Source organism: Mustelus asterias, unplaced genomic scaffold, assembly GCF_964213995.1.
Source record: "Mustelus asterias unplaced genomic scaffold, sMusAst1.hap1.1 HAP1_SCAFFOLD_1451, whole genome shotgun sequence".
NCBI lineage: Eukaryota > Metazoa > Chordata > Chondrichthyes > Carcharhiniformes > Triakidae > Mustelus > Mustelus asterias.
This window is the reverse complement of record NW_027591396.1, coordinates 77,686-90,058: the sequence shown is the minus strand read 5'-3', so window position 1 is coordinate 90,058 and position 12,373 is coordinate 77,686. Positions and strand designations below refer to the sequence as shown.

General features: G+C 46.1%; 1 protein-coding gene across 1 annotated transcript; it reads left to right on the top strand.

Moving 5' to 3' along the window:
• Positions 1–692: 692 nt before the first annotated feature.
• On the top strand, positions 693–4,502 carry LOC144488309 (SWI/SNF-related matrix-associated actin-dependent regulator of chromatin subfamily A member 5-like; the record flags this gene model as incomplete). Its single annotated transcript, XM_078206354.1, has 4 exons — positions 693–793; positions 2,562–2,662; positions 3,381–3,560; positions 4,173–4,502. Coding segments are annotated over 4 exons (604 nt in total), but the record flags the coding sequence as incomplete, so codon positions are not given.
• Between the last annotated feature and the right edge of the window lie 7,871 nt (positions 4,503–12,373).

Genomic DNA, 12,373 nt, shown 5'->3' with positions numbered 1-12,373 from the left:
GATTATACATGTGTAATTACCTAATTAAATTAAAAAGTACTAATATGCTGTGTAATCGACCAGGGTCTTGGGAGAGTATTTACATAACAGTAGATTTCAAAGTTTATGTTTGGAATCAACTTTAAATTAAAACAATGGCCACCTGCATGAATTGCAATTTTGAATCTTAGTTCAATAACATGCTGTACGGAGGGCATGGTGGCACAGTAGTTAGGGTGGCAGTGGCTAGCACTGCAGCCCCACAGCGCCAGGGACCCAGGTTCGAGTCCCGGCTTGGGTCACTGTGTGTATAGTGTTTGCACATTCTCCCCGTGTCTGCGTGGGTTTCCTCCGGGTGCTCCGGTTTCATCCCGCAGTCCAAAGATTAGGGTTAGGTGAATTGGCCATGCTAAATTGCCCCTTAGTGTCAGGGGAACTAGCGAGGGTAAATGCATGTCATTATGGGGATAGGGTCTGGGTGGGATTGAGGCCGCTGCAGACTCCATGGGCCAAATGGCCTCTTTCTGCACTTTAGGATTCTATGTACTAATCTTCACCACAAAAGTGATGCACAATCTCCAAAATAATTTGTACGGTGCTGTTTATTCTGAAGTGATTGTGGATTTGAAATTGACTGCAGTAACAGCTGTTTTAAAATGGTTTGGAAAATGATAGTAACCCCTCGCACAAAACAATTCACTTTTAATTCTTAGCTATCGGCATCGTCGTACGGAACAGGAAGAGGATGAAGAGCTACTGTCAGAAAACAGCAAGACAACCAATGTCTGCACAAGGTTTGAAGAATCCCCATCATGTGTGTAAAGCCATTTTATTCATTATTTCATACATGAGTTAATGTAGCTCAGTTTTCACTACCTTTTCCCAATTGCTTTCACATTTTCAGTCACCATTCATCGATGTGCAGTGTTCAATTTTGTCAAAATTAGACTTGTGGGATCATTTGAGACTGTTGTAATTAAATCTCCAATAACAGCACCTCCCGTTCTCCTGGTTTAATTGGCTGTATTTATTGGTATAAGGGGTCTTTTTAATGGAACAATCTACTAATGCTGAGAGACACCACGGACTCACTCCAGCCTAACTTGTAATCTGACATCATAATTTCTGACTGGATATTGTGGATATTGAGTATTTTGAGGTCAGATTCAGCATGAATAAAATGCAGGGTAAAGCTGAAAGATCTCCCTCATGCCAGTATGACATGCGTTTCATATATCAGCCTTTCACCTTGCTCTTTGTTTTGTTCAGCTCTGCCCTCTCAACCAGTGCTCCCAAGGAACTGAGTTAAAATTGCTGCAACTTATTTTTCATGGGGTCCTAGCAGCCATTTTAACATGTTAGTGTGCGCCACATGAAAAGGAACCATTTGTTTTCATGAGGAATAATTGGATTATCATACAGATTGCGTACATGTAACATGCTGTCCTTTTGGTGTTGAGAATCATGTATAATCAGTTCCTTACCCTATGAAATGGTGAGCTGAATGATCTGTTCTCCCAAATGGCATTTCCCCAATCAAAGAACAAAGAAAAGTACAGCACAAGTCAGGCCCTCCAGCCCTCCCAGCCTGTGCCAATCATGATGCCCTGACTTAAACAAAGAAAAACCCTTCTATCCTTATTTGGGTCCGTATCCCTCTATTCCCTCCCTATTCATTTACCCGTTGAGATGCCTCTTAAATGTTGTTAATGTGCCTGCTTCCACCACCTCCCCTGGTAGTGCATTCCAGGCACCCACCACTCTGTGAGAAACTTCCCCCACACATCTCCCTTAAATTTTATCCCTCTCACCTTGAACCTGCGCCCCCTTGTAATTAACACTTCCACCCTTGGGGAAAAAGCTTCTGACTATCCACCCTGCCTATGCCTCTCATCATTGTGTCCACCTCTATTAGGTCTCTCCTCAGCCTCTGTCTTTCCAATGAAAACAATCCTAGTTTTTCAACCTCTCCTCATAGCCAACACTCTTGAGACCAGGCAACATCCTGGTGAACCTTCTTTGCACTCTCTCCAAAGCTTCCACGTCCTTCTGGTAGTGTGATGACCAGAACTGCACGCGATGCTCCAAATACTCATAACATATTCAAAATCCCAGTAATGTCCATGCAATGATTTCTTACAAAGCAGTCAAAGCCCAGTAAACTGGTTCCTCACCATCATTACTTCTCTCTGCCCTCCCAATCTTGCTCATACTTGCCTTAGTGAAGTTTAGGTGCTCTGTTTAACAGTTTATGTTTCTGTATATACTTTGGTCTTGTTTTATTGGTCAATTTAGCTGCTATAGAATGGTAGTAGTCGTGGTGAAAATCACCACCTTTGTTTTGGAGCCTGCGTCTGAACGCTGACATTCTTGATGCAAACATTGAGACCCTAATACCAAATGGATTGTGCTGCTTGCTTTTTGTTGTCTCAAGCTATCATGGAGCTTTCAGTTCAATGGTTCCTGAAACAGTAATACTTTTCCTTTTGGTCATGGCACTGATTTCATTTCCCCTTGAGCTGTATTCTGTGCAGACTCTTGCAACGGTTGAAGGCTCTAAATATTTGGGGTCTCTTCCACAGATGTAAAAGGAGGGAAACTCCGCCACTATCAGATCCGTGGACTGAATTGGCTGATTTCTTTATCTGAGAATGGCATTAATGGTATCCTGGCAGATGAAATGGTATGAATACACATTGATTGTAGACATAACAATTGTTTGGTGTCGGCATGTGAGATGTTTAGTTTAAAGGATTTAATAAGATAAATGTCTCTGTCGTGTACTGGTTATCACGTTCGCCTCACGTGAAAGGCTCCCGGCTCAAAACGGGGCGAAGCATTCATTATATGTATTCAAGAGGTGGCTCGGTAAAGCACTTGGGGTGAATGGGATCAAAGGTTATTGGGGGGGGGGGGGGAAGCAGGATGAGGCTATTGAGTTGGATGATCCGCCATGATCGTAATGAATGGGGGAGCAGGCTCGAAGGGCCAAATGGCCTCCTCCTGCTCCTATCTTCGATGTTTCTAAATCGGGAACAAGTATCTTCTCCCGGATGTTCGAGGGTGTACCATTCAAAGATTAGCGGAAACCTGGAAAGTTTGTTTTCTCCTACTTCCTGCCAAAACCTAGCCTTTTATTTTATAAAAAACTTGAGACATGGTTAGTCTGGACATCTCAAAACTGAGACCAAGGTGTTTGTTAGATTAGTGTGAAGGGAAATGGAACCAAGGCAGATAAAGGGAGTTACGATGTAGATAAGCTATGATCTAATTAAATTGCAGAACAAACTTGATGGGCCGAATGGTTTCTTCCAGTACATTTCAGAAATGCTTCAGGACAACACTGATGAAAAAACAGCCTTTGATTCTCAGATAATTAATTGTTTTACTTTGTTTAACAGGGCCTCGGGAAGACTTTGCAAACTATTGCTCTTCTTGGGTACATGAAACATGATAGAAACATTCCTGGACCTCACATGGTTCTAGTCCCCAAGTCTACACTGCACAACTGGATGCTTGAGTTCAACAGATGGATACCGACTCTTCGAACTATTTGTTTAATAGGTGACAAGGGTCAAAGGGTAAGAACTGTGTTTTATGTTCCCAAAAATACTCTTGGAAAATACAGCTGATGCATGGAGTTTAATTTGAAAATGCATTGCACGTTGTGGAAGTAATCCGTGCAGTGCTTGTTGGATCTCCTGCCACATGTTGGCCGACCCCAGTGGGAATGTACAAAGGCCGAATGGCCTCTTCCTGCACTGTAGGGATTATATGGTTTGGAGAATAGGGCCTGGGTGGGATTGTGGTCGGTGCAGACTCAATGGGCCGAATGGCCTCTTCCTGCACTGTAGGGATTCTATGGTTTGGAGAATCGGGCCTGGGTGGGATTGTGGTCGGTGCAGACTCAATGGGCCGAATGGCCTCTTCCTGCACTGTAGGGATTCTATAGTTTGGAGAGTTGCCAAGAGCCAATTGCCCTTTGGCCCCTCTCCACCTTTGCCTGTCCTGCTCTTGACGCTGCTCACTGCTGGCGGGGCTGGAAAATCCCAACGGCAGTGTTTTATTCAGCTAAATTTGTCTGATTAATGCCTGTGATCAGATCTGTTTCTGCTGCATCCCAATTGTCTTCCAGAAAAATAAATTTCTGGTGTTTGGAAAACTGAAATGTAACCCACTTCTTACTTTATCAGGCAGCTTTCATCAGAGATGTCCTCCTTCCTGGAGAGTGGGATGTCTGTGTGACGTCGTATGAAATGCTCATCAGGGAGAAACCTGTTTTCAAAATATTTAATTGGCGATATCTGGTTATAGATGAAGCCGACAGGATCAAAAATGGGAAACCCAAGGTAAGTGTGTTTTCCCTTCATTTTCTCTGCTCTCTTCCCCATCCCGTCCATTACCACCAGAGTTAATGGCTACCATTGTAGTGAATGCTACATTTTCTGCCTCATCTTCAGGTGAATTGGGGAGAAACGCAGGCTTGATTTGGAGCATGGGGGCATGAGCAGGGGGCGACATGGTAGCTCGGTGGTTCGCACTGCTGCCTCACAGCGCCAGCGACCCAGGTTCGATTCCCAGCTTGGGTCATCGTCTGTGTGGAGTTTACACGTTCTCCCCGTGTTTGTGTGGGTTTCCTCCGGGTGCTCCGGTTTCCTACCACAGTCCAAAAAAATTGCTGGTTACGTGCGTTGGCCGTGCTAAATTCTCAGTGGACCGAAGTGTGGCGGCTAGGGGATTTTCAGAGTAACTTCATTGCAGTGTTAATGTAAGCCTACTTGTGCCACTAATAAATAAACTTTAAAACTTTGTAAACCATGTGTCACATTCTCGGTTATATATCATGGAGTGAGGTTATTTTTGAGCAAGGTGCAGTTATGTGTGGGACCAGACAGAAAATGAGGCACAGAAGTTTGCTGCACACTGTTCCCCTGGAGAGGGGAATGCAAAGACGGGGTAAGACGGAGTGGCAAAGAACAGTAAAAAAGAATTCAGTGTGGATGGAAGTGACTGTTCTCTGGTGAATGAGATAACGAAGGACAGGAAGATTGGAACAAAAGGTTGGAGCGAAATCCAGGAATAGAGATTTTGAAATGAAGGAAAATGATACATTTTGAGTTCTAATGGTTAATATAATTGTTATTTGCTGCTTTCACTGTTCCTTCGCACTTCCATCAAAGCTTTAAGAGCTAAATTAAAAGGGTTATTTATTGTCACAGATGGAATGCGAATCTTGAGGAAAAGAGCGCTTTAATCTCACAATCCAATGCATAGAACATAGAACAGTACAGCACAGAACAGGCCCTTCGGCCCACGATGTTGTGCCGAGCTTTATCTGAAACCAAGATCAAGCTATCCCACTCCCTATCATCCTGGTGTGCTCCATGTGCCTATCCAATAACCGCTTAAATGTTCCTAAAGTGTCTGACTCCACTATCACTGCAGGCAGTCCATTCCACACCCCAACCACCCTCTGCGTAAAGAACCTACCTCTGATATCCTTCCTGTATCTCCCACCACGAACCCTATAGTTATGCCCCCTTGTAATAGCTCCATCCACCCGAGGAAATAGTCTTTGAACGTTCACTCTATCTATCCCCTTCATCATTTTATCAACCTCTATTAAGTCTCTCCTCAGCCACCTCCGCTCCAGAGAGAACAGCCCTAGCTCCCGCAACCTTTCCTCATAAGACCTACCCTCCAAACCAGGCAGCATCCTGGTAAATCTCCTCTGCACTCTTTCCAGCGCTTCCACATCCTTCTTATAGTGAGGTGACCAGAACTGCACACAATATTCCAAATGTGGTCTCACCAAGGTCCTGTACAGTTGCAGCATAACCCCATGGCTCTTAAACTCCAACCCCCTGTTAATAAAAGCTAACACACTATAGGCCTTCTTCACAGCTCTATCCACTTGAGTGGCAACCTTTAGAGATCTGTGGACATGAACTCCAAGATCTCTCTGTTCCTCCACAGTCTTCAGAACCCTACCTTTGACCCTGTAATCCACATTTAAATTAGTCCTCCCAAAATGAATCACCTCACATTCATCAGGGTTGAACTCCATTTGCCATTTTTCAGTCCAGCTTTGCATCCTATCTATGTCTCTTTGCCGCCTACAACAGCCCTCCACCTCATCCACTACTCCACCAATCTTGGTGTCATCAGCAAATTTACTGATCCACCCTTCAGCCCCCTCCTCTAAGTCATTAATAAAAATCACAAAGAGCAGAGGACCAAGCACAGATCCCTGTGGCACTCCGCTAGCAACCTGCCTCCAGTCCGAAAATTTTCCATCCACCACCACCCTCTGTCTTCGATCAGACAGCCAGTTACCTATCCAATCGGCCAACTTTCCCTCTATCCCACACCTCCTTACTTTCATCATAAGCCGACCATGGGGGACCTTATCAAACGCTTTACTAAAATCCATGTATATGACATCAACTGCCCTACCTTCATCAACACACTTAGTTACCTCCTCAAAAAATTCGATCAAATTTGTGAGGCACGACATGCCCTTCACGAATCCGTGCTGACTATCCCGGATTAATCCACATCTTTCTAAATGGTCGTAAATCCCATCTCTAAGGACCTTTTCCATCAATTTATCAACCACCGAAGTAAGACTAACCGGTCTATAATTACCAGGGTTATTTCTATTCCCTTTCTTAAACAGAGGAACAACATTCGCCATTCTCCAGTCCTCTGGCACCATCCCCGTGGACAGCGAGGACCCAAAGATCAAAGCCAAAGGCTCTGCAATCTCATCCCTTGCCTCCCAAAGAATCCTAGGATACATCTCATCAGGCCCAGGGGACTTATCGACCTTCAGTTTATTCAAAACTGCCAGGACATCCTCCCTCCGAACATCTATTTCCTCCAGCCTATTAGCCTGCAACACCTTCTCTTCCTCAAAAACATGGCCCCTCTCCTTGGTGAACACTGAAGAAAAGTATTCGTCCATCACCTCGTCTATCTCTACTGACTCCATACACAAGTTCCAACTACTGTCCTTGACCGGCCCTAACCTCACCCTGGTCATTTTTTTATTCCTCACATAAGAGTAAAAATCCTTGGGGTTTTCCTTGATCCGACCCTCCAAGGACTTCTCGTGTCCCCTCCTAGCTCTCCTAAGCCCCTTTTTCAGCTCATTCCTTGCTAACTTGTAACCCTCAATCGAGCCATCTGAACCTTGTTTCCTCATCGCGACATAAGCTTCCCTCTTCCTTTTCACAAGACATTCCACCTCTTTTGTGAACCATGGTTCCCTCACTCGGCCATTTCCTCCCTGCCTGACAGGGACATACCTATCAAGGACATCCAGTATTTGTTCCTTGAAAAAGTTCCACTTTTCGTTAGTTCCTTTCCCTGACAGTTTCTGTTCCCAACTTATGCCCCCTAATTCTTGCCTAATCGCATCATAATTACCTCTCCCCCAATTGTAAACCTTGCCCTGCCGTACGGCCCAATCCCTCTCCATTGCAATAACAAAAGACACTGAATTGTGGTCACTATCTCCAAAGTGCTCTCCCACAACCAAATCTAACACTTGGCCCGGTTCAATGCAGACAATCATTTTTTAAGTTAAAGTTTATCAGTGTCACAAGTAGGCTTACATTAACACTGTAATGAAGCTACTGTGAAAATCCCCTGGTCGCCACACTGTGGCGCCTGTTCGGGTTACACTGAGGGAGAATTTAGCACAGCCAATGCACCCTAACCAGCATGTCTTTCGGACTGTGGGAGGAAACCGGAGCACCCGGAGGAAACCCACACAGACATGGGGAGAACATGCGGACTCCACACAGTTACCCAAGCCGGAAATCAAACACTGGTCCCTGTTGCTGTGAGGCAGCAGTGCGAACCGCTGTGCCATATTCAACCAAATTACTCCAGGGGTTCAGAAACTTCTGGGAAAGTTATTGCACCATCAATTATTGAGGCTCGATAGTTAATCTCTGGGTTTTAACACTAGTGGAAGAGTGGAGTGGAAATATTTGAATTGAAAATCAAAGATCAGATCTGTTTATTCAGACCGTACTGTGCTCTTGTTTTAGAAGCTTTTTAACCAGGTGCGCCTTCCACAACCATTGCTTTTTAACCAGCTGCTCCTTCCACAACCATTGCTTTTTAACCAGCTGTCCCTTCCACAACCATTGCTTTTTAACCAGCTGTCCCTTCCACAACCATTGCTTTTTAACCAGCTGCTCCTTCCACAACCATTGCTTTATAACCAGCTGCTCCTTCCACAACCATTGCTTTTTAACCAGCTGCTCCTTCCACAACCATTGCTTTTTAACCAGCTGTCCCTTCCACAACCATTGCTTTTTAACCAGCTGCCCCTTCCACAACCATTGCTTTTTAACCAGCTGCTCCTTCCACAACCATTGCTTTTTAACCAGCTGCTCCATCCACAACCATTGCTTTTTAACCAGCTGCCCCTTCCACAACCATTGCTTTTTAACCAGCTGCTCCTTCCACAACCATTGCTTTTTAACCAGCTGTCCCTTCCACAACCATTGCTTTTTAACCAGCTGTCCCTTCCACAACCATTGCTTTTTAACCAGCTGCTCCTTCCACAACCATTGCTTTATAACCAGCTGCTCCTTCCACAACCATTGCTTTTTAACCAGCTGCTCCTTCCACAACCATTGCTTTTTAACCAGCTGTCCCTTCCACAACCATTGCTTTTTAACCAGCTGTCCCTTCCACAACCATTGCTTTTTAACCAGCTGTCCCTTCCACAACCATTGCTTTTTAACCAGCTGCCCCTTCCACAACCATTGCTTTTTAACCAGCTGTCCCTTCCACAACCATTGCTTTTTAACCAGCTGCTCCTTCCACAACCATTGCTTTTTAACCAGCTGTCCCTTCCACAACCATTGCTTTTTAACCAGCTGTCCCTTCCACAACCATTGCTTTTTAACCAGCTGCCCCTTCCACAACCATTGCTTTTTAACCAGCTGCCCCTTCCACAACCATTGCTTTTTAACCAGCTGCCCCTTCCACAACCATTGCTTTTTAACCAGCTGCTCCTTCCACAACCATTGCTTTTTAACCAGCTGTCCCTTCCACAACCATTGCTTTTTAACCAGCTGCTCCTTCCACAACCATTGCTTTTTAACCAGCTGCCCCTTCCACAACCATTGCTTTTTAACCAGCTGCCCCTTCCACAACCATTGCTTTTTAACCAGCTGTCCCTTCCACAACCATTGCTTTTTAACCAGCTGCTCCATCCACAACCATTGCTTTTTAACCAGCTGTCCCTTCCACAACCATTGCTTTTTAAATAGCTGTCCCTTCCACAACCATTGCTTTTTAACCAGCTGTCCCTTCCACAACCATTGCTTTTTAACCAGCTGTCCCTTCCACAACCATTGCTTTTTAACCAGCTGCCCCTTCCACAACCATTGCTTTTTAACCAGCTGTCCCTTCCACAACCATTGCTTTTTAACCAGCTGCTCCTTCCACAACCAGAGCTTTTTAACCAGCTGCTCCTTCCACAACCATTGCTTTTTAACCAGCTGCTCCTTCCACAACCATTGCTTTTTAAACAGCTGTCCCTTCCACAACCATTGCTTTTTAACCAGCTGCTCCTTCCACAACCATTGCTTTTTAACCAGCTGCTCCTTCCACAACCATTGCTTTTTAAACAGCTGTCCCTTCCACAACCATTGCTTTTTAACCAGCTGCTCCTTCCACAACCATTGCTTTTTAACCAGCTGCTCCTTCCACAACCATTGCTTTTTAACCAGCTGTCCCTTCCACAACCATTGCTTTTTAACCAGCTGTCCCTTCCACAACCATTGCTTTTTAACCAGCTGCTCCTTCCACAACCATTGCTTTTTAACCAGCTGCTCCTTCCACAACCATTGCTTTTTAACCAGCTGCCCCTTCCACAACCATTGCTTTTTAACCAGCTGTCCCTTCCACAACCATTGCTTATTAACCAGCTGCTACTTCCACAACCATTGCTTTTTAACCAGCTGTCCCTTCCACAACGATTGCTTTTTAACCAGCTGTCCCTTCCACAACCATTGCTTTTTAACCAGCTGCTCCTTCCACAACCATTGCTTTTTAACCAGCTGCTCCTTCCACAACCATTGCTTTTTAACCAGCTGCTCCTTCCACAACCATTGCTTTTTAACCAGCTGTCCCTTCCACAACCATTGCTTTTTAACCAGCTGCCTCTTCCACAACCATTGCTTTTTAACCAGCTGCTCCTTCCACAACCATTGCTTTTTAACCAGCTGTCCCTTCCACAACCATTGCTTATTAACCAGCTGCTCCTTCCACAACCATTGCTTTTTAACCAGCTGTCCCTTCCACAACGATTGTTTTTTAACCAGCTGTCCCTTCCACAACCATTGCTTTTTAACCAGCTGCTCCTTCCACAACCATAGCTTTTTAACCAGCTGCTCCTTCCACAACCATTGCTTTTTAACCAGCTGCTCCTTCCACAACCATTGCTTTTTAACCAGCTGCTCCTTCCACAACCATTGCTTTTTAACCAGCTGCTCCTTCCACAACCATTGCTTTTTAACCAGCTGCTCCTTCCACAACCATTGCTTTTTGACCAGCTGCTCCTTCCACAACCATTGCTTTTTAACCAGCTGTCCCTTCCACAACCATTGCTTTTTAACCAGCTGCTCCTTCCACAACCATTGCTTTTTAACCAGCTTTCCCTTCCACAATCATTGCTTTTTAACCAGCTGCTCCTTCCACAACCATTGCTTTCTAACCAGCTGTCCCTTCCACAACCATTGCTTTTTAACCAGCTGCTCCTTCCACAACGATTGCTTTTTAACCAGCTGCTCCTTCCACAACCATTGCTTTTTAACCAGCTGCTCCTTCCACAACCATTGCTTTTTAACCAGCTGTCCCTTCCACAACCATTGCTTTTTAACCAGCTGCTCCTTCCACAACCATTGATTTTTTAACCAGCTGCCCCTTCCACAACCATTGCTTTTTAACCAGCTGCTCCTTCCACAACCATTGCTTTTTAACCAGCTATCCCTTCCACAATCATTGCTTTTTAACCAGCTGCTCCTTCCACAACCATTGCTTTTCAACCAGCTGCTCCTTCCACAACCATTGCTTTTTAACCAGCTGCTCCTTCAACAACCATTGCTTTTTAACCAGCTGCTCCTTCCACAACCATTGCTTTTTAACCAGCTGCTCCTTCCACAACCATTGCTTTTTAACCAGCTGCTCCTTCCACAACCATTGCTTTTTAACCAGCTGCTCCTTCCACAACCATTGCTTTTTAACCAGCTGTCCCTTCCACAACCATTGCTTTTTAACCAGCTGCCTCTTCCACAACCATTGCTTTTTAACCAGCTGCTCCTTCCACAACCATTGCTTTTTAACCAGCTGCTCCTTCCACAACCATTGCTTTTTAACCAGCTGTCCCTTCCACAACCATTGCTTTTTAACCAGCTGCTCCTTCCACAACCATTGCTTTTTAACCAGCTGCTCCTTCCACAACCATTGCTTTTTAACCAGCTGCTCCTTCCACAACCATTGCTTTTTAACCAGCTGCTCCTTCCACAACCATTGCTTTTTAACCAGCTGCTCCTTCCACAACCATTGCTTTTTAACCAGCTGTCCCTTCCACAACCATTGCTTCTGAACCAGCTGCTCCTTCCACAACCATTGCTTCCCTCCCTGGCCACCAGGGGTCGCTGGAACACTCCCGGCTGCTCCTCCTCCCAGTGTCACCTCCGGCCGAGCCGCTGCTCGTTGGCGGAACATCCGGGGCCTGTGGAGGGGTGGGACCGCCGCCATGTTGACCCGACGTCACGGCGAGCCCCTCCCCCGCCGCCATGTTGACCCGACGTCACGGCGAGCCCCTCCCCCGCCGCCATGTTGACCCGACGTCACGGCGAGCCCCTCCCTCGCCGCCGTTTGTTTTCAAATAAAAAGGAAGAAGTGAGTGTTGAGCAATGGGGAAAGTGAGAAATTCCCAGCCGGAAACGCCGCCAGGAACGCAATCAAAATTAAACCAAATCCATATTTATATCCAGAGGCCGGGAGAGGAAAAGGAATAAAAAACATCAACATTGACAACAGATTCACATCTACCCACCGGTGCGCATGTGCGGGAGGGGGATTCTCCCAGAGGGCCGCGCGCGGTCCGCCGCCGCATTGAAGCCGCCTCCCCTGGCAACGCAAGATGGCCGCGAGCCGTCTCCCCTGGCAACGCAAGATGGCCGCGAGCCGTCTCCCCTGGCAACGCAAGATGGCCGCGAGCCGTCTCCCCTGGCAACGCAAGATGGCTGCGAGCCGTCTCCCCTGGCAACGCAAGATGGCCGCGAGCCGTCTCCCCTGGCAACGCAAGATGGCCGCGGGCCGTCTCCCATGGCAACGCAAGATGGCCGCGGGCCGTCTC